Source organism: Thunnus maccoyii, chromosome 13 (genome assembly GCF_910596095.1).
Source record: "Thunnus maccoyii chromosome 13, fThuMac1.1, whole genome shotgun sequence".
In the NCBI taxonomy this organism is placed as follows: Eukaryota; Metazoa; Chordata; class Actinopteri; order Scombriformes; family Scombridae; genus Thunnus; species Thunnus maccoyii.
The window spans coordinates 13,719-36,422 of NC_056545.1; the positions used below are offsets into that span (position 1 = coordinate 13,719).

The following is a 22,704-nucleotide window of genomic DNA, read 5'->3' on the forward strand; positions in this document are numbered from 1 at the left end:
AGAGAATCTGTTTATTTCTTTTCAGTTGTGCCTTTGCCTGAAGACCCAGAAAGGTCGAAACATTGTGCATATAGGCACATGTTATAGAAGTATAATAATTTAAGTTGATTTTTTATTTTTCATATTTTTTGTCCTTGTTTCATTTTATTTCATTTGCTTACAGCCCTGAGCCACAAGTTAGAAACTTAAGGCACAAGAGCTCTAGAGTTCGCTTCTCACAACTCTAGACAGCAGCACAGTCCACCCCTGTACTGACAATAAGACAGATACCAGTGCCTTACTTTTCCTGCAGTTACATAGATACACTTGGGTTTGATAGCAACAGTAGCAACCTCAGTTATTCTAAACTCAGTAATAGCCAGACAGCCTGCTATTAGTTGAGGAAAGCCTAAATTCTGATTCAGCTCAGACACAACTGTCCTACTTTGCAAGAACAATTGGATCAACTCCTTGGTAGTATTTTGTCAATAGGATCACTTTGCAAAACACTAGCTCAGGACACTTGATTAGGTACTTTCAGAAGTAGTCATACACATGTCCTCACCCACCACAAGTTTAGGACATAGTGCCAAACAAACAATGATACAGCCATTAGGACTTTGGGATTTTTGGAAATATGATGACATCCTTCTGCAGCTACACTTGCCTGAAAGACAAAATTGTAAAGTCTGCCAAGATCAGACTGAGTACTACATTGAGTAGTCAGTATTGTCATCAGATCCAATGAGTGAAACAACAAACACTCTTGGACACTCCAGAAATGGCTTTATCATTTTAGGTGCCACTCTCTCTGCATCTCACCTTAACAAAGTTATTCCACTAACATTCCTGTTCTCACTGACCCAAAGAGTAATGAGAAACCCAGGTTATGTTATTTAGGACTATGCCTTTGTTGTTGTCTATCATGCTTTTGTTTTGAAAATGACTGTTCTTGCTTAGCCAAGATAGATAGTGTTAACCACTGCCCAGATGTTACAAACTTGAATGAACTGACAAATGAACTCTTGAACTCAACCATGGACCATACAGTACATGTATGTTTGTGCTCCCAGGATCACACATCAGGTGCAATCCTAGGACCAAAGGGGGGATGTTGGGACTACATGTGGACCACAGTTTACCACATGTTTCAAGACTCCAAGAAACCTGAGCCCTGGGGGTTCACAACCAAAGTGTGAAGCTCCACCCATGGATCCAGGTCATCAAAACTAGAGATTCCCCTCTTATCTCTCTCTCTTTTCTCCACGAGCTGCAGCAGGAGCAGCTCCTTGCTCTCTTTCACACCTCCAGCAGCTGCTGGAGCAGCTCTCTGCTCTCTTGTGTGGCCTGCTCACAGCAGACACACACAGTCTTTACGGCAGAAGACGCGAGAGCCTGCCTAAGACTCAGAAACTAAGTTTCCTTGTGCCAGCAGCTAACACACAAGTCTGCTGGCCAGTTTAACAAGTACAGAAGCCGTGAAATGGAGTTAGCTTGCCGCTAACTCTACACCAAGGAGTGACCTGGGCCCTCTGCACGACTGGAGTGCTGTCTGCCCAGCAACGCCTGCATCTTTCAGCTTCAGAGCCAAAGCCTTCTCAGCCTGACTCACCCACGGATTCACCGGCTACAAAGCAGGACACCACAAAGCATCTCTTCCTTCATGGACTGGTAACAACTGGGCATAGCCTAGCAACACAGTGAAGCATAGTACGGCTAAGCAAGAATGTTTAACTCAAACAATGTACTGTACGTGTATTGATTTGGTTAAGGTTATTCATTGAACTGTTGTTGTGATGTCCTTGTTGCTTATAGTCAGGTTACTGCATAGCCACACCGCTAGGTTAATGTTAGCATGCTTAACACATGTTACATCCAGTAACTAGGCCTTGCATGCAACTAACCTCGTTTTAACCTGGCACCTTTAGCATACACCAATTGGCCTTGAATAGAGAACCACACAGTTAAGAGGTTAAAACCTAGTTTGGCAAACTTTGGTTCAGGCAGCACATGTGGTTCAAGACACCACATGGTCTGGCCTTTTATCCCTGTAGTTCCCTTTATCAGCCAACGTGTCGGCATGCCATGTGCTCAGTCACCAGGTGACTGCAGCCATCTTGCTATTGTCTTCCCTACACACTCACACACACACACACACACACACACACACACACTCTCACACTTGTATATAGATACACTTAGCTAGATTAGTATTGTGTGTTGCTTTTACCCTTTTGTTAAATAAATGCTTTTGGATATACCTGTTGTCTGTTTTAATGTTGCACAAGAATGAGTTTTGCCAACTTCTGCTCTGTAAAGAACTCCAAATCCTTCAACCTGAACTAGCTATTGATATGGTGATTTTGTTTATAGTTATTAAATTAATTATTAATCAAAGTCACAAATTCATAGATTAGTACACTTTGAGACTGAACTGGCTCTTTTTCCCCTGAGTCCAGGGTGGAGCCCCGTTATTATTAATTCTGATTAATGATTTTATTGATGTAGCCACGGCCCGACAGCTTTCACATTTCAGTTTATAAATAGTAACATAAAAATCACACAAAAATACACAAACATCACACAAAAATATGGAAAAATAATTCCAACTCATAATCATGAGTACAGCTCATGAATCCACCCCCCCCCCCATAACTGCTTCCAATGTGTACATCTGTACCATGTATTTTGTCTTTTTATGTTGTGTATTTCTATATTTCTATATGTGTTTTTATGACCCAGCTCTCAGGCCATGACAAAAAAATCAATCAATTATAGTTATTTTTAAAGAAATTGCAACAAAATAATAATGTAATGTGTGAAGTGATCAATCAGCAGATCAGTAGTGTTGGTGAGTGGATGTGTGAATGTGTAGTGTTGTAGGGTATAAACTAAAGACAAACGCAACAAAACCAAACAAGAGAAACATGTCGTACCAGGAGGAGAGCCAGCGATGAAATGAGAAACCAAGGAATGGAATGGCTGATCCTAAATGCATTCTGGATGGACTGGCCAGGTGCACTAATTGAGTCTCCGCCTACCTGGACCTGAAGGGAGAAACACAAATACACAGCAGCCCAGGGCAAGACACAAACCTGAGGGCAAAGCCAAAGCACCATCACAGCGTGTTATTTAGAGTGTTTCTGTTTTTGTAACCTGCCGAGGGACTATGGATGTAAATTAGCATGTTTACATCTTGTATTATATACTGATGTTCATTAATGAGCTCTGTCCCTATCAAATAAACAAATAAAATAAAATAAAGATAAATAAATAAAATATATATTCCACAAATATCTTAACAAAAAAGACTGGATAAGGAATTATTGCAACTCCTGGAAATAAATCTCACGAGAAATTACTTTAGAGTCAGTGGTGATATTTTCCTGCAGACTAAGGGCACTGCCGTGGCAACCTGCCTATGCAAACATATCATGGCAGGGTGGGAAACTGTGGCCCTTGCCTCTTGCCAAAAGAAGCCTCTACACCAGTGATAATTCAGACATCACCACATACAAAGGAAAAAACTTCAGACAGAGTCACAAATTGGACATTAAAGCATTTTTGAAAAAGACAAATATGCATACTCTTTTCTACAAAACCAGCTTCCACACAAAACACACTTATGCAAATCTCAGAAGATTTCACAGAATATGTTCACAACACAAGGAATTCATCACGGCCATGAAATTGTTGTTCTCTGCATTGAGGAGGAGAGGCTACTGTAGGTCTTCCCTTACAAAGTCCTTTAAAACCCCAAACCTCAATGGGACACAAAAATGTTACTTTTTGTGACAACAAATGTATCACCGTTGTACTGTGAGGAACCAAAATCATAAAAAACTACCGAGTTGTTGCAGCCGTCTGGAGAAACAGGAATCTGCAAGACTATTTGGTCAAGACCAAATTACAACCACTGCAGACCCCAAAACCCAAAGTTCATGGGGTATTGTTTCAGCACTGAATCTGGGTGTGAAATAAATAATAACAATATTTATCAGGGACGGGGTCCACACACCAAAAACTGTGTTTATTTGATCAGAATACCTGTGAACAACGAAGTGTGTAGTACGTAGAGAAAACAGCAAACATCATTGTCAGTTTTACACAGCATAGATACAATGTTTGAAAGAAGAAGGAGACCCACACTCCATTAGTTCAACAATTTCTGCAACATTGGTGGGACTCAGTTCAGGCAACTGTACTGCAATGTAAACTAAGGTGGACTCACCCACGATGGCAAAGAGCAGAGAACCTTTGAATCCATAGACTGTGACAGATGGTGCTGACCGGGACAGGAATGTTGATGGCCTCTGCATTCTGTGAAATTTTGATTTCCTAACCCTGTATATATATTTTATTATCATTATTACCTTGAAACTGATATGTTGTTAAGACATAACATGCATCCGGGTCGGACCACGATATCAGCTGGCGTATATATTTATAAAGAGACACTTATTTAAGAGTTTTTATAACCTTTATTGAACAAAATATCGACCATGATGACAGTGACATGGCTTCTGTTGTGACCCCTCAGATTTGAGCTTTCTGTACAGATGCAGTACCAGCAGTCGGCCGGCAGGTGTCACTATTTAAACAAACATGAAACCTGAACTCTTCAGACAGGATCATTTCTAACCTTTGGTGTATTATCAGATTATTTTGATTAAAAACAGCTTTATTAACACACACCATGTGATCCTAAAGTCTACCTGTCTGCTGACACCGGGTCGTAATACCAGATGTCCGTCTGTCCCACTGAGTTTTTAATTCTTCATGTAGAATAACAGAAGAAGAAGATTGACACAGCTGTGTGCTGGAGTCTGTTTGTTCAGATGAATGTTACCTGCAGATATTTAATTATTGTTCCTCCTGATGACTCTTCTTTCTACCTGCGATGAGAGGATGCAGGACTTCATCAGTTTATCACCACACAGTGTCACAGATAGACTACATCCTGTACACTCAAGTGTAACAGGGTCAACTGTGCAGCATATGTATTAGAATTACACAAAATCTGTAAATAGTTAAATCCTGATGTGCTATTCCTCCAGAGTCCACAGGTGGAACATTTAAGGCTCAGTTCATTGTACCCCTACGTTCACTGTTGTAGGTCCCCCCCCCCTATAAATGATGCCTTTACCTCCCCCCTTTTGTCGTCATACTTCATGGGAGAGGTAAGCGACGTCGTGCACTCCTTTCTGAAGTTTGTTTATCAGTTTGGACTCATTGTACAGTATGGTAACAAAGTTCTGTTATTTAATTTGTGTAGGAACTTGAGTTAGCGTCACAACTGACCGGAGGACGTTTTCTTTTCATTTACTTCTGTCAGTAGCCGGAGGAAGTGGTCGCCTCCAACGAAACTCTCGTCTGAGCCTTTTCCTTACGACACAATGCAAGAGTCAACCGGTTACACATGTACTGTTTGATATTGTACTATAGATCGAGAGAGTACTTTATTAATCCCAAACGGAAGTTGCAGTGATACAGTAGTCACTTACATACAAAACAGAAAATTCACTATTATACTACAAGATATACTCCATTCAAGTAAAAGTTCTGCATTCAGAAATACACTTCAGCACACAAATACTGGCAGTAAAATATACTTAAAGTATGAAAAGTTAAAGTTCTCATCATGCAGAGTGAGCTCTTGTGGAAGTTTATATTACATCATATTATTGGATTATGTTTTACTTTAATTTTGCAGCTGGATAGGGTTAGGGTTATCTTTCACAGTTTGTCATATTTTACTTTATATGTAACGTTATCTGTTAGATAAACATGCAGGTAAATGTACAATATTTCTCTCTGACATGCAGAAGTGCAGTGCTGCAGTAAATAAAGATCATATAAATAATAATCAATAAGTGTCTGATTGATACTCTGCTCTGATTGGCTGATGGTCACTGATTATCAATATGTGCTCTCATTTAGTATAAATAACAAATGACATCACATTAATACTATCTAATCCCACTACGATTCTTAAGGTCACAGATCAGAAGTCTTATTGATCACTAATCAATCCGTTCATCTGAGGGGATTCATAGTTATCAAAGGGTTTATTATTGTTTATTTGTGATTTCTCTTTCTATCTGATCAGGCCTTTCATATATTATTTATTATTATATATCAGGTTTTGGGTACACAGACAATAACTGTGATCAGATCAATTCATTTTGTTTTGGAGCTTCATGTCCAGCAGAGTGATAGTATAGTTATATGTTTCTGTTATCAGTTTGAGAAGCTCAATAATCAGCTAGTATATAATCAGATAGTACTTTAAATTTTTAGACCAGTAGTTTATTGATGTTTTTATTGATCACATATAATTTTATTGTGTGTCTTGTAAAGACGTAGCACCCTCTGGCGGCGGCCCGACGATTCATAGGCAGATAGAATCAGCCAATCAGAGGCGACGCTCAGCCTCGCATTATGTGAGTGACAGAGACTTCGACCAATAGCAGTGCGTCTGCGCAGCTGGCAGCGCTCAGTGAGGGCGGGGCGAGGCGCCGCTCGGCAGCACAGCGGAAGAAAATGGCGGCCGTGGCTGCAGAGCCAGGAGCTGCAGCTCCGACAACAACAACAACCGCGGCGACGGACGACGAGGGCCCCCCAGAACCGAGCCCGGTCGGCCCGGGACAGCCGGGAGCATCGCCGGAGAGCGACGGGACACGGGAGCGCGGCCCTGCTGCGGAGGTGGCTGTACCCCGTGAGGAGGACGGGGGGGACGGGGAGCAGCACCGCCATGTCAGGCCGGAGCTGCAGCCCGCGGCGGGAACAGACGAGCTGATCAATAACTTCCCGGGGGACCGGACCAGCACGGACCGGTTCTCTCCCGGGGTGCCGGGGGACCCAGAAGGCGGCGGGACTGTGTACCGTAGCATCCTGGCGGACCCGCAGCCCTCCGCCGTATTCCTACACTCCCTCCCGGCCGCCCCGCCCGTCCCAGAGGCCGGCCTGTCTCTGGCGGAACCGGCGGAACCGACGGACCGAGACCGGGGCTACACGGCTCTGGTCCAGCCGGAGCTGATGCCCGGTCCCGCGGAGGACGCCATGCCTGACGACCCGGACTCGGCGGGCTCAGAGGAGCCGCGGGAGTCCCCCCCCGGAGAGGGGGCCTCCCGGCCGGAGCCCGCAGGAACGGAACCCGGTCCCGCCTGTGTGCAGGATCTGAGTCTCGGGTCCGAGGTCCGGGTCTGCCTGGATCACGTCATTGATGACGCGCTGGTGGTGTCCTTCCGGCTGGGCGAGAAGGTGTTCTCAGGTGTGCTGATGGACGTCACCAGGAGGTATGACGTCACAGCGTTATAGATAATTGATCATAATAATTTGGTATTGATTATCACTGATCAGTATAACGTGATTATTGATGATAACTGATCAGTACAACATGATATTGATTATTATTGATCAGGGTTGTGTTCAGTGTCGCTGTGAGAAATGAAACAGCAGCCAAGTGTCCTATCAAACTTGTCAATTATATAACATACTGTACTTAAATTAACACGGTTTAAATAACTATATACCATACTGTACTTAAATAAACATGGTTTAAATAACTATATACCATACTGTACTTAAATAAACACGGTTTAAATAACTATATACCATACTGTACTTAAATAAACACAGTTTAAATAACTATATACCATACTGTACCTAAATAAACACGGTTTAAATAACTATATACCATACTGTACTTAAATAAACATGGTTTAAATAACTATATACCATACTGTACTTAAATAAACACAGTTTAAATAACTATATACCATACTGTACTTAAATAAACATGGTTTAAATAACTATATACCATACTGTACTTAAATAAACACGGTTTAAATAACTATATACCATACTGTACTTAAATAAACACAGTTTAAATAACTATATACCATACTGTACTTAAATAAACATGGTTTAAATAACTATATACCATACTGTACCTAAATAAACACGGTTTAAATAACTATATACCATACTGTACTTAAATAAACACGGTTTAAATAACTATATACCATACTGTACTTAAATAAACACGGTTTAAATAACTATATACCATACTGTACTTAAATAAACATGGTTTAAATAACTATATACCATACTGTACTTAAATAAACACGGTTTAAATAACTATATACCATACTGTACTTAAATAAACACGGTTTAAATAACTATATACCATACTGTACTTAAATAAACATGGTTTAAATAACTATATACCATACTGTACCTAAATAAACACAGTTTAAATGTATAGAAGAAACATACGGATCAATTCAAAACGCTGTGTTGAGTTTGACAGGTTTTATCTGCAGTATGATGCGTTCAAGTGTTTACTGATTCTGGGCAGAACTATTAAATAAACATATAATGACGTTTAGTAAACAGTTGATTCACAAATTCACTTAAACACATAAATACACAGAAAGTAAACATGTCTTCTTACTGTTCATATAGTTTTACTAACTTACTTCTCTGCGTTGCTTTAATGTCTGACATTAATAAGACGAAGACGACGTCCCTGCTGACTGTCGTCACTGCAGAAACTCAGATTCACGGAGCTGACATTGAACGCACCTCAGTGGCTGCTTGTTACAGGAGGAAAACGTCTTTAAATGCATCATATCGTCGTTATCTTGTAACTCTTTTCCCGACTTTATAATGAACTTGGATTATTCATTTGCACGTGACGAGTTCCATGAACACACATTTATATACATTGAATTGTTTGATGACAAAATACCGTCTGTATGGTTACCATGGTTACCTCTATCTGATCATTATAATATGATTTTTACACTGTTGAAGTTTAACGTCTCTTTTAAAGAAGAAGAAGTTTTTACTTTTATTCTGTTTGTTGGATAAAAACAACACGAAGCAAGAAAACTGGTTTATTATTTTATAGGTTTGTCATTAATAAAGATACATGGACTCATTTATTTATGACTCCTGCATTACTTATTATTGATAAATCAGCCCGTTGTTTTCTTGATTAATCAATTAATTGTTTGATGTGTAGATCAGAGTCCAGAGACACGTCTTCCAAATGTCTAAAGATATTCAGAGATATTCTAACCCTTTACTTTCATAAAAGACTAAATTTATTTGTTTTGGTTTTAGTCCTTTAACAGATTTACAGCTAAATTAACACGATTAGTGATAAACAGCCTCGTTTTTAACACCACTAACCCAGTTAACCCAGTTAACCCAGTCACACAGAACTAAATTAATATTTATTATTATAAATCCTGGAAACAGATTTCAGGTTCATGAAGGAGATTTTACAGGTTTGATTTTGACGTTTTCGTTACACTGAAGCCGTTTAGTTTTATTTTGAAGCTTTGATCCATTTCCTGGTGAATCAACTGGTGTATTTGAGTCTTTAAGGTTCTCATCAGTGTGTGTGTGTGTGTGTGTGTGTGTGTGTGTGTGTGTGTGTGTGTGTGTGTGTGTTCAGGTTCGGGCCGTACGGTATTCCCATCACAGTGTTTCCCAGACGGGACAACCGGAGTCTGCCTCAGATGTCTCTTCAGTCGGACGCCATCGACGACCCGTCCCTCAAACAGGAAGAGGTCACCATCGGCCCTCCCCCCCCTCCTCACCCTTGGATGTCCAAACCACCGCCGCTATTCCAGGAGGGGGCTCCGTACCCCCCTCCTCTGTTCATCAGGGACACCTACAACCAGGCCTTACCTCAGCCGCCGCCACGTAAGATCAAACGGCCAAAGCGGCGCTACCGCTGCGAGGAACCCACCTCCATCATGAACGCCATCAAGCTCCGCCCCCGCCAAGTGCTCTGTGACAAGTGCAAAGGTGTGGTAGCGTCAGGCGGGCACAGGGAGGCGCGGCGGGGCCCCGTGGATCTAAGGGGCGAGGAGGCGTCCCGGCGGCGGAGGCCAGCCGACGGACCGATCTCCTCTGAAGTCAAACGACTGAGGAGCGACGACAAGGGAGGGCGCGGCGCCGCCGACAGACGTGCGTCATCAGGGATACGCGTGTCATCGACATCATCTTCTTCTTCATCTCACCGTGTCCTGAGGGGCGTGGCTTCATCTTCATCCTCGTCGTCATCCTCATCCAGCCGCATGCGTCTGAAGCTGAACTCCAAGAAGGTTCTGGCCAAAGGTTCTGCGGTGGATCGCTCCAAAGCACGGCAGGTTCTGAAGAAGCTGGCGAGGAGCTCGCAGCCGCCGCCGCATCGCCGACCCAAAGACCAGAGCCAGAACCAGAACCAGAACCAGAGCCAGGGCCAGAGCCAAGACCGCACCAAGGCTGTAACCCGAGCCGCCGCCCTGCAGAACCACAACCAGAAGGTCCACTTCACCCGCCGCCTGCAGCACCTCAGTGCGGCGGCCGTCGGCTTGAACACGGCGCTTCCTCCCAGAATGCGCCTCAAACCTCAAAGGTATCGTACTGATGACAGCCAGGTGCCCTCCTCCTCCTCCTCCTCCTCCTCCTCTTCCTCTTCCTCCTCTTCCTCCCCGCCCAAACAGAGTGCTCGCACGTCGCCTCACAAACCTGCCTCAAGTCCCGCCTCCACATTAAACACAGCCCAAGCCACGCCCCTTCCCCCCGCCACAACTCCCCCCCCTCTCCTACCGCCTCCCCCCTCCTGTGCAGCCAGTGTTGCCATGGAAACTCAGGAGGTACAATCCGCTGAGGAGGAGGGGGCGGAGCAGGAGGGGGGAGGAGGTAACGAGCAGGTAGTGGCACCTCCTCCCCCCCCCTCCTCCTCCTCCTGCTCCTCCTCCCTGGACTCCTCCCACTCACAGTGCAGCTCAACAGAGACCTTTGACCCCCCCCCTCCCGGAGACCCGCTCTCCTCCTCCTCTCTCCCCGCCCCCCCGCCCTCCTCTTCCACCTCATTAGCACCTCTGTGTCCCTCCTCTTCCTCCCCTGTGACCCCTCCCCCCAGAGCCGACGGCGAGGAGCCTCAGGTCGGCCGCGATGAGGAGGAAGAGGAGGGAGGTGAACTGAAGAGGCGTCGTAAGTCTTCCACGTCCTCGTCCTCCTCCTCGTCTTCGTCGTCGTCCTCCGTCTTCTCCAAGTCGGTGTCGAAGTGTTCGCTTCCTGATGGTCGGACGGTGTGCGTCGGCGACATCGTCTGGGCGAAGATCTATGGCTTCCCCTGGTGGCCGGCGCGCGTGCTCGGCATCACGGTGGCGCGGCGCGGGGACACGGGGCTGGCGGTGCGGCAGGAGGCGCGTGTCTCCTGGTTCGGCTCGCCCACCACCTCCTTCCTGCCGCTCTCCCAGCTGTCGCCCTTCCTGGAGAGCTTCCAGTCGCGCTTCGACCGGAAGAGGAAGGGGCCGTACCGCCGCGCCATCGCCGAGGCCGCCAGCGCCGCCAAGCAGCTGACACCTGAAGTCCGGGCGCTGCTCACGCAGTTCGAGACGTAGCATCAGCTAACGCTACGCTTCCCTTCCTACCCCGCCCCCTACAGCTCGGCCACGCCCACTACAGGAAGGAGTCCGTCTGTCAGAGACTGATACAGACAGACGGACCACATTCACGTTTCTTTTTCCTGGAGGAGGCGGAGCTTCTGAGTTACCTGTCAGTGTTCAGCGCAGCAGGGGGCGGGGCTTCAGTTTCAGCAGGTGTTAGTCAGCGGCAGGTTTCGTCTCGTCCCGGCGTCCCAGCGTCTCTCTCAGTTCCTTAAAGGGTCAAACACCAAATTTACATCTCACAGGTTCACTGTCACTGTTATGATGTCATAGTGATGTCATCAGCCGTGGAAAGTTTCCCAGAAAGCAGGTTTAGTGAAAACTCTGAGTTTGTTCAATCTGAGACGAGAGACCATGGCAACTTAAACTCTGGGTGAGTTACCATGGTAACGGACTCTGCTGCCGGCAGCAGGTTAGCTTCACAGTTACCATGGTAACCGTGAAGCTAACCTGCTGCCGGCAGGTTTCTGAGTTTCTTACAGAGTTTGACGTCTCGGTTCGTTCGGTCGGGTCAGAGTTCTCTGGGTAAGTTACCATGGTAACTTAAACTCTGGGTAGGTTACCATGGTAACTTAAACTCTGGGTGAGTTACCATGGTAACTTAAACTCTGGGTCAGAGTTACCATGGTAACTTAAACTCTGGGTCAGAGTTACCATGGTAACTTAAACTCTGGGTCAGAGTTACCATGGTAACTTAAACTCTGGGTCAGAGTTACCATGGTAATGTAACCTCTGGGTCAGAGTCGGTATGGAAGCTCGTCCGTTAGTGGAGCTTTACTGTCAGAATCTGAATCCTGGTCGGATGTTAGTTTGTTTCTCAGGACTTTGTAAAGTTTTTATGTTTCAGTCGTTTCTTTGATCAGCGGTTCAAATATCAATCAGTGTGAATTGATCTTCAGCTCAGAATCAAAGCTCTTCACGTCCTTCTGTTATAACTCTGAGACTCTGTCAGTCTGTCAGAGCAGCTGCTGACCTCTGATCTTTATTACACATCATGTTTCATCTCAGTTTAAATTTAAATGATCAGAACGAAGCTTCAGACACGTCGGATCAATGAATAATGATCTCTGATCGGTCCACTGATGTAATATTGGAGATTATATGTTAATGTTTCTGAGTGAGCAGCATCACTGAATGATGTTGAGCTGAGATACAAACAGACGTCTGAACATTTAACATCTGCTGTATTTTAATAATCATCAATCACATTATTATTGATCAGCCTGTGAGCTACAGTCACGTCTCTGTGTCTTTGATCTATTTATGTTTTAAATCTTCAGCTGCTGCTTCCTGTGTTTCCTCCGTCAGATTCAAACTGAACACATATATTTAAATGTAATGTAGCTGCAGCCTGATACACAGATTCCACTTTATCATCAATAAGCAAATGTGAGTCTGATAAACGATCAATTCAGATTAATCTGATTAATTTCCCGCTCTGATTCAGGCTCTTTGTTTAAAGATAAATGTGCATCGTCTGCATACACATGCATTAATATCTCTGGAGGCTCTGCCTTTTATTAACCTGTTACCATGGTGACTCGTAGTATCAGAGCTCCATTGATCATTGATCAGCTGATCAGTCAGAGTTTGTTAAACCTGCTTTCTGAGAAACAGAAAACTTTAAAACATTAGCTGCTGGTGGAACTGGAGGCTCAAATGAAAGACACGTCTAGATGCATCATGGGAAATGTAGGATATAGTGGAGTCTTCTGGAGTCTTAATTACTGAATCTTTGATTTACACTAATCAATAATAAATCAACAAATAAAGATTCAGTCTTGTAAAAATAAAAGGATCCAGACGCCTTCTCGTTTTTGTGCTAAGCTAAGCTAAGCTAGCCAGGCAAACACGTGATTGATAATTGGTTGATTAGAATGATCAGTGTTCTGATTGGACGCTAGGACGAGTTTCAGTCCGACGTGATTGGCTGCGGCAGCATGTGAAACCCAAATGCTCACTTCCTGTTGGGTTGGGTCTGTCCAAACTGAGGCCAGGGGCCCAAACAGGGTCAAGATCTGAGTCAGTGCGGTCCGGGCTCTACGGGGGGTCCAGGCCGAAGAATTGATCTCCAATGGAAACGCACTACAGTTGCCATGGAAACAATGTTCCTACATATCAGGTCCCTGTAGTCTGGGATCAGGCCTTCATTCAGACTTTCTTTCAGTGTTTGATCGGTCACTCTGATCAGGTATTAAACATATTGATCACATATTGATCACATTCAGCCGTCGGTTTGATCGTTTCTGATCAGCTGACATCTGAATAAGGTTTCTCATCGTCTCGTGTTTTGATTGGTCGTTTTTAACGTGATAGATTCACAGCTGCTGGGTGTGGTCATGTGACTGTGTTAAGCCAATCGGAGCGAGTTTTCTTTATTCAGACTTTGAGACGTGTGAAGCTCAGAGATGTTTAGTGGTGACGGCGTTCCCGACGTCTCACTCGCTCCCTGTTTTCAGCCTCAGACCTCAGTCCATCAACAGCAGACAGGTGAGACAGGTGAGACACACTGACCTGACAGGACAGCTGCTCTGCTCCCATGATGATGATGATGATGATGATGATGAAGGTGTATTTTCCCTCTCTGCTGTTGTAGTTCTCGGCTGTCGGACTCTTTTTACCGTCTGTTTGCAGATCAGAGATTCTGAACTAAAACTGTTTGGACAAAATAACGGAAACACGGACAGAAGAAAAGAGTCGACCTGTGTACATGTTTTTTTTCTGATGTTTTAAATCTATTAATAAACTGTCAAACTTCTCTTTGAATCGTCGTCGTTGTCATTTGAACTTTTCCTTCTTCTTCTGTGGTGATTTTACTGGAGGACTGGTGGCGGTGCCTTGCTCAGCGGCACAGCGGCCGCAGGCCTCACGGTCAGATTTTCTCACCTGCAAACAGATGTTTGGTAAATGAGTCTCCAGAGCTGTTTTACCCAAAATATCAGCAACAACAACATAATAAAATCATGTTTCTGTGGAGTTTTACTTCTGACATTTGAAATAAAACATGTTGCTGATTTTAGGAAAAACACCTCTGATAACCAGAGTGGGAAAATACCAGCAGGTACTGACTAAATACTGCAAAACAATCAAGTCCTGAGAAAATATGAGCAAAGACTGTTTAAACATGGTCAGGTTCAGGGTAAATACTGGATAAATCCCAGAAGATGCTGGGTGGATACTGGGAAACTGCCTGTAAGTCGTGTTGAAACACTGGGAACAGCTATTGGCCTGTTAGAGGATCAATTAGAGGATCATTATTTAATTATTTAATCCTTTATTTAAACTGGAAGTCTCACTGAGATCAAGTCTTCTTCCAAAGAGACCTGAGAACAAGAACTAACATGAAGGGTTTAAACAGGCAGATTACAGGTTGGATTGCAAATACGTAAGCAAAGCAAAACTTTATGTATACATTTGATTCCAGGTGGAAGAACAGCGCTTCACAGAGCGAAGAGAAAACCAGTTAAAACCAGTAAAGAAAGTCAGAATAAAGTAATTAAGAGCAGTGACCTCGACTTCTTCGAAGCACCGCTGAAAGGTTTTCAGTTTAGTTTTAAAAGAGGACAGTGTTGGAGCAGCCTTTGGAGGACGATCTGTTTCAGACCTGAACCAGTTAGACCTGCAGAGTCTTACTGGTTCATCACTGGTCAGAGAGATACTGTGGAGTCAGACATTTACAGGAAGCCTCAGCGCAGGTTTCTATCAGCTCCTACGTCTTTCTTCTAGTTGAAACTGGAGCAGCTTCAGTCTGGAGAAGCTGCAGCTGGTCCAGATGCTTTTCTGGTTTTCCTGTGAGCAGCGTTACAGTCGTCCAGCCGACTGGAAACGAAAGCATGGACGAGTTCTTCAGCGTCCTCCTGAGATAAAAAGCTCCTTACCTTCACCATATTTCTTAAATGATAAAATCTGGTTTTAATTATGCTGCTAATGCGTCTCTGGAAAGTAAGACGACATCAAGGTGGTTCACGAATAATAAAAACCGAGATACGTCTTGGTCTACCACGTCTCTCCACCTAACCCTAACCCTCTCCACTATAAAGGGACAAACGCTGCACTTAGATCCAATAACACTAAAATAGAAACTCTACTGTTGTCACTATTTATCCTGAAGTCACTAATAACTTTGACTGAAGCTGTTTCTGGACTACAGTTAGCTTGAAAACCAGATCGGTAGAGTTCCTGTATTTTGTTGGTTTTTTTGGTCGATTAACTGCTTGTGGACGACTTTTTCACTAATTTTTCTTAGAAACGGGAGGTTAGAGATCGATCCGTAGTTATTAATAATAGAGCTTGTAAAGAGGTTTTTACAACCACAAATATCTTCAGATAAACAGTTAAAAGGACACGTGGGTCTGGGATCAGTGGAAGAAGTTAAGACTCGGAACCAACGGTCCCAAACTTTGCTACAGGAGGAGCGCAAGGGATTATGGGAATATTTGCCCTAATAGTCATCATTTTGTTGTGAAAGGAGGCTGTAAAAGTGCAGCGGTTTAAATAAGTGAAACTAGTGAGTGAGTGTAACTTTGTTTGCAGCAGAGTGTTTGAACCAGATGTTTGAACCAGATGTTATAAGTTCTGTATTGAACCAGAGAGCGGCGGGAACGAGCCGGCCTTATAAACACAAACACACACTGATGCTCACTGGACAATAACAGCAGGATGAAGGACAGATAGTGAATAAAGTTTGGTGTTGTGTCTTTAATAAAATCATTATTAAAGACAGTGAAACACAAGCAGGTCTGAGTGAGTCCTGGTCCCAGTCTTTGTGGATTTAATGATGGTTTGATTATCACAATTTAATTCATGTTACTTATTAAATAATTTATATCTGTTAGAAAATGACAAACAATCGTAGAGCAGGAAACATGACGGTGACCCCTGACCCCTGACCCCTGACCCGGTGAGGATTTATCTTATTCAGAGTTCAGGAGCAGCGTTCTGACCGCTCGGTGTCTTCCTGACCTTGAAACCTGCTTCGAGTGTTTGTGTGGTGTTTTAGTGACCAGCAGAGCGCACCGTGCTCAGGTGGGAGGTTCATTCACAGGAAGCAGCCAGATGTTTCTAACATCAGTCTGCTGCTTTGGTGGTTTCACCAACAAGAGCAAACTACTGCCTGCAAATATAGATAGATAGTAAAATAGTAGATTAATGAAATATAAATAAGTTATTTCAGTGAAACACTCCGATCACAATCAGCACAGAAAATAACATTTAATGTAGTTAAAGCAGGAAAGTCAGTGAATCGATCTGCAGTGATCAATAAATGACTGTGAGTGATTCTGACAGAATCTGTTTCTACTGCAGGACTGACATGTTGGTGAATCTGCAGCCTCTGAGAAGCCGTTCATTAAACCAGCAGACTGCAGCTCGTTATAACTTAACATTCTGTCTTTTTATGATTAACACGTCGGGTTAGCAGAGTTCAACCAACGTGAGTTCCAACCGGTGTCGCCTGTGTGTCGTCAGTGAGCAGAAACAAACAGACAGCTGCCTCACACACAAGTCTGTTGCATTAGCTCCGCCCACCCTCTCTGGTAGACCAATCACTGCTGGGTGATGGAAAACGTATCGCACCCAGTTAGTAATAATCATGATCCTGCAAGTGGCCGCCGTCGTGTCGTCATTCTGCGATCAATAGTGACGCAACAGACTTTTATTTAAATGAAAATCTTCTAGAAGATTAAATAATAAACTATGAGACCATTTACGAGGCGACATGTTGGAGTGATGGATGAAATAGCATCAATCTGATGTCATCATATAAACGCTTCACCAAATTAATGTCTTTATTTTTATTTCCATCGTTACTATAGTAACTAACTGAAGAACAGACCTGCTCCGTCTGTCTGCAGGCTGCTGGTTTCTGCTGACGTGTGTTCGTGTCGTGACTCTGAACCTTCCAGACGTTTCGTTATCACGCTTCACTGTGATTGGCTCAGTTTAAGAGCTATGAGAGCAGTGATGTGATTGGCTGAGAGAGGATTTAATAATCTATACAGTCACTGCTGCACACACATGAACCAGAACAGCATGAGACGGATCAATCAGGCTCATCAATTAACTTCACATGAACCACGAACTTCAATATAAAATCTCATGAAGGAATTATTGTTACACTGAGGATCATCAATAGTGTTTATTATTGATGATGTTAAAGATCTGCTTTCATATTGGAAACAATCAATCAATCAATCAACAGCACAGATTTACTCAAAATATATAAATATAGATACAAACAGAAACTCTCTGATGACATCATCAGTAACACCTGTCTCTCTGTGATGACATCATCAGTAACACCTGTCTCTCTCTCTCTCTGATGACATCATCAGTAATACCTGTCTCTCTCTCTCTCTCTGTGATGACATCATCAGTAACACCTGTCTCTCTCTCTCTCTGATGACATCATCAGTAACACCTGTCTCTCTCTCTCTGATGACATCATCAGTAATACCTGTCTCTCTCTCTGTGATGACATCATCAGTAACACCTGTCTCTCTCTCTCTGTGATGACATCATCAGTAATACCTGTCTCTCTCTGTGTGATGACATCATCAGTAACACCTGTCTCTCTCTCTCTGATGACATCATCAGTAACACCTGTCTCTCTCTCTCTCTCTGTGATGACATCATCAGTAACACCTGTCTCTCTCTCTCTGTGATGACATCATCAGTAATACCTGTCTCTCTCTCTGTGATGACATCATCAGTAACACCTGTCTCTCTCTCTCTGTGATGACATCATCAGTAACACCTGTCTCTCTCTCTCTCTGTGATGACATCATCAGTAACACCTGTCTCTCTCTCTCTGTGATGACATCATCAGTAATACCTGTCTCTCTCTCTGTGATGACATCATCAGTAATACCTGTCTCTCTCTCTGTGATGACATCATCAGTAACACCTGTCTCTCTCTCTCTGTGATGACATCATCAGTAACACCTGTCTCTCTCTCTGTGATGACATCATCAGTAACACCTGTCTCTCTCTCTCTCTGTGATGACATCATCAGTAATACCTGTCTCTCTCTCTGTGATGACATCATCAGTAATACCTGTCTCTCTCTCTGTGATGACATCATCAGTAACACCTGTCTCTCTCTCTGTGATGACATCATCAGTAACACCTGTCTCTCTCTCTCTCTGATGACATCATCAGTAACACCTGTCTCTCTCTCTGTGATGACATCATCAGTAATACCTGTCTCTCTCTCTGTGATGACATCATCAGTAACACCTGTCTCTCTCTCTCTGTGATGACATCATCAGTAACACCTGTCTCTCTCTCTGTGATGACATCATCAGTAACACCTGTCTCTCTCTCTCTGATGACATCATCAGTAACACCTGTCTCTCTCTCTGTGATGACATCATCAGTAATACCTGTCTCTCTCTCTCTGTGATGACATCATCAGTAACACCTGTCTCTCTCTCTCTGTGATGACATCATCAGTAACACCTGTCTCTCTCTCTGTGATGACATCATCAGTAACACCTGTCTCTCTCTCTCTGTGATGACATCATCAGTAACACCTGTCTCTCTCTCTCTCTGTGATGACATCATCAGTACCTGTCTCTCTCTCTCTCTCTGTGTGATGACATCATCAGTAACACCTGTCTCTCTCTCTCTGTGATGACATCATCAGTAACACCTGTCTCTCTCTCTCTGTGATGACATCATCAGTAACACCTGTCTCTCTCTCTGTGATGACATCATCAGTAACACCTCTCTCTCCCTCTCTGTGATGACATCATCAGTAACACCTGTCTCTCTCTCTCTGTGATGACATCATCAGTAACACCTGTCTCTCTCTCTCTCTGTGATGACATCATCAGTAACACCTGTCTCTCTCTCTGTGATGACATCATCAGTAACACCTGTCTCTCTCTCTCTGTGATGACATCATCAGTAATACCTGTCTCTCTCTCTGTGATGACATCATCAGTAACACCTGTCTCTCTCTCTCTCTGTGATGACATCATCAGTAACACCTGTCTCTCTCTCTGTGATGACATCATCAGTAATACCTGTCTCTCTCTCTGTGATGACATCATCAGTAATACCTGTCTCTCTCTCTGTGATGACATCATCAGTAACACCTGTCTCTCTCTCTCTGTGATGACATCATCAGTAATACCTGTCTCTCTCTCTGTGATGACATCATCAGTAACACCTGTCTCTCTCTCTGTGATGACATCATCAGTAACACCTGTCTCTCTCTCTCTGATGACATCATCAGTAACACCTGTCTCTCTCTCTGTGATGACATCATCAGTAACACCTGTCTCTCTCTCTCTCTGATGAAATCATCAGTAACACCTGTCTCTCTCTCTCTGATGACATCATCAGTAACACCTGTCTCTCTCTCTCTCTGTGTGATGACATCATCAGTAACACCTGTCTCTCTCTCTCTCTGTGATGACATCATCAGTAACACCTGTCTCTCTCTCTCTCTGATGACATCATCAGTAACACCTGTCTCTCTCTCTCTGATGACATCATCAGTAACACCTGTCTCTCTCTCTCTCTCTGTGATGACATCATCAGTAACACCTGTCTCTCTCTCTCTCTCTGATGACATCATCAGTAACACCTGTCTCTCTCTCTCTGTGATGACATCATCAGTAACACCTGTCTCTCTCTCTCTGTGATGACATCATCAGTAACACCTCTCTCTCTCTCTGTGATGACATCATCAGTAACACCTGTCTCTCTCTCTCTCTGTGATGACATCATCAGTAATACCTGTCTCTCTCTCTGTGATGACATCATCAGTAACACCTGTCTCTCTCTCTCTGTGATGACATCATCAGTAACACCTGTCTCTCTCTCTGTGATGACATCATCAGTAATACCTGTCTCTCTCTCTGTGATGACATCATCAGTAACACCTGTCTCTCTCTCTCTGTGATGACATCATCAGTAATACCTGTCTCTCTCTCTGTGATGACATCATCAGTAACACCTGTCTCTCTCTCTGTGATGACATCATCAGTAACACCTGTCTCTCTCTCTCTGTGATGACATCATCAGTAACACCTGTCTCTCTCTCTGTGATGACATCATCAGTAACACCTGTCTCTCTGTCTCTCTGATGACATCATCAGTAACGCCTGTCTCTCTCTCTCTGATGACATCATCAGTAACACCTGTCTCTCTCTCTCTCTCTGTGATGACATCATCAGTAACACCTGTCTCTCTCTCTGTGATGACATCATCAGTAACACCTGTCTCTCTCTCTCTCTGATGACATCATCAGTAACACCTGTCTCTCTCTCTGTGATGACATCATCAGTAACACCTGTCTCTCTCTCTCTGTGATGACATCATCAGTAACACCTGTCTCTCTCTCTCTCTGATGACATCATCAGTAACACCTGTCTCTCTCTCTGTGATGACATCATCAGTAACACCTGTCTCTCTCTCTCTCTGATGACATCATCAGTAACACCTGTCTCTCTCTCTCTCTGATGACATCATCAGTAACACCTGTCTCTCTCTCTCTGCAGCACCACCTCTCTGAAGAGCTGCTGATGCTGAGAATCCTGCACTGTCATTGGCCGAGTCTGTGGGCGGAGTCAGAGCGACTGATGATCAATCAACGATTAATAATTATTTAAGTGAAGAGTTTATATTTATAAAGAGAAACATATTGATCAGTATTGATCTGTCCTCTGTCAGAGGCTCAGCATTTCCATGAATACCAGTTCAGATCAATCACAGGTTTAATTTGCGTCCTCCAATCAACGCACCGATTGATCATTTATCAGCAATCGTTGACCAATCAGTGCGCAGATTCACATTTTATTTTTTTATGTTCACGGTGAATTTTCCCATTTTTACTGCTACACCTGAACACACGTGAACACGATGGAGTGAAGACAGACACGTGGCTCCGCCCCCATCGACACACCTGTCAGGTGCAGTTTGGATCAGAGTTTCTGCAAACTGTCGCTCAGAATCACAGCAGAGTGACACATCAGTGCAGAGACATGTTAGCCTAGCTTAGCACAAAGACTGGCAGCAGGGGGAAACTGTTAATGGTCTTAACTGGTCTGAACTGGTTTAAACTGGTCTGAACTGAAGGTTTTTTATTTGTCTGAATCAGCTGTTCGTCATCCCACAGTTTTATTTTCTTTGATGTGAAAATGATGCAAATATGTGAAGACAAACAATAATCTTATTATTATTATTATTATTATTATTATTAATATTATTATTATTAATGTAATTATTGTAATATTCTGTACAAACTGCAGATGATAAATGCAATAAAAATGTTGCATGTGTGAAACCAGTTTGCTTGTTTTATTGATAATCAGTCGACTAGAACTCTTGATTTCCTTCATTTACCGACTTAAGTGTGAAAGTTGAGTTGTGACATCACGACGATGTGAAGATGAGACGATGAAGTCGAGGATTTATTTCCTGTGAGGTTTCAGTAGAAACTGCTCGCAGCTGTTTGAAGTGAGTTTCTTCATGAAGCTTTTGATGAGCTGCACGTGTTCAGCAGATTGTTGGAGGAACACAGATAAGTTTTTATCTCTTTCCTGTTACTGTTTTACACGTTATAATCAATAATCAGTGATAATTTCTCTCTGCTACATCAGCTTACACACCTGAACAGGTGAGAAGTCCCTCCGTGTGTGTGTGTGTGTGTGAGTGTGTAATGGTTAATGAACTTGTTAATCTCTGTGGACTTTCACCTGAAGCACTTTAACACACTCAAACACACACTCTCTCTCTTCAGTTGCTGCTCAGTCATTCAGGACATCAGACAGCCGGAGCTGAAATGGAAGACAACTGTGAGGTAAACTGATTATTGATTATTATTATTATTACTGTCTCTGAATGATCCAGTTGTATGATAGGTGGACAGGTGTGAGACAGTTACTTCAGTTTTGTCTTTGTTTAACTGAATACAGTTCAGGCACAATCAATCATTGATTTGTTCAAATTGATGGTTGTGTAAAATGGTGTGTCATCTGAGTAACCATGGTAACATATGTTGTTGTTTCCATAATCTGAGCTAGTTGGAGCACTCAGATGTTGAACAGAAGAGGCCCCAGAACGGAGCCCTGGGGGACTCCACGTCATTTTATTTTTGTCCGCTCAGATGTGTAATTATCTATGGACACAAAGTCACACTCAGTTTTCTAGTCGGCCCAGTAAGATGTTGTAGTCGACTGTGTTGAATGCAGCACTGAGATCCAGTGGACACGAGCCTTTGATGTCTTAATGCTGAAAATGTTTATTGAAGGAGTTGTTC

General features: G+C 43.4%; 2 protein-coding genes and 1 long non-coding RNA gene across 5 annotated transcripts in view; all 3 read left to right on the forward strand.

Moving 5' to 3' along the window:
• The first annotated feature begins 6,432 nt into the window (after positions 1-6,432).
• pwwp2a (PWWP domain containing 2A) lies at positions 6,433-11,892 on the forward strand. Its single transcript, XM_042430425.1, has 2 exons — positions 6,433-7,277; positions 9,449-11,892. The coding sequence occupies exons 1-2, from the start codon at positions 6,523-6,525 to the stop codon at positions 11,388-11,390; spliced, it is 2,697 nt and encodes an 898-aa protein (XP_042286359.1). The 5' UTR covers positions 6,433-6,522; the 3' UTR covers positions 11,391-11,892.
• Positions 11,893-12,066: 174 nt separating this feature from the next.
• LOC121909762 lies at positions 12,067-14,193 on the forward strand. The gene is made up of 2 exons (XR_006099511.1): positions 12,067-13,934; positions 14,032-14,193. It is a non-coding gene; the product is annotated as an uncharacterized LOC121909762 (long non-coding RNA).
• A 7,431-nt stretch (positions 14,194-21,624) lies between these two features.
• The window catches only part of slc23a1 (solute carrier family 23 member 1), a 35,074-nt gene continuing 33,994 nt past the window's right edge, over positions 21,625-22,704 (forward strand). For 2 of the 3 annotated variants that reach the window (XM_042430428.1, XM_042430427.1), the window contains exon 1: positions 21,625-22,245. In XM_042430428.1, the coding sequence (XP_042286362.1) occupies positions 22,228-22,245 (18 nt within the window). In that variant the 5' untranslated portion in view covers positions 21,625-22,227. The remainder of the gene's footprint in view (positions 22,246-22,704) is intronic. The other variant, XM_042430426.1, reaches the window with a different exon arrangement.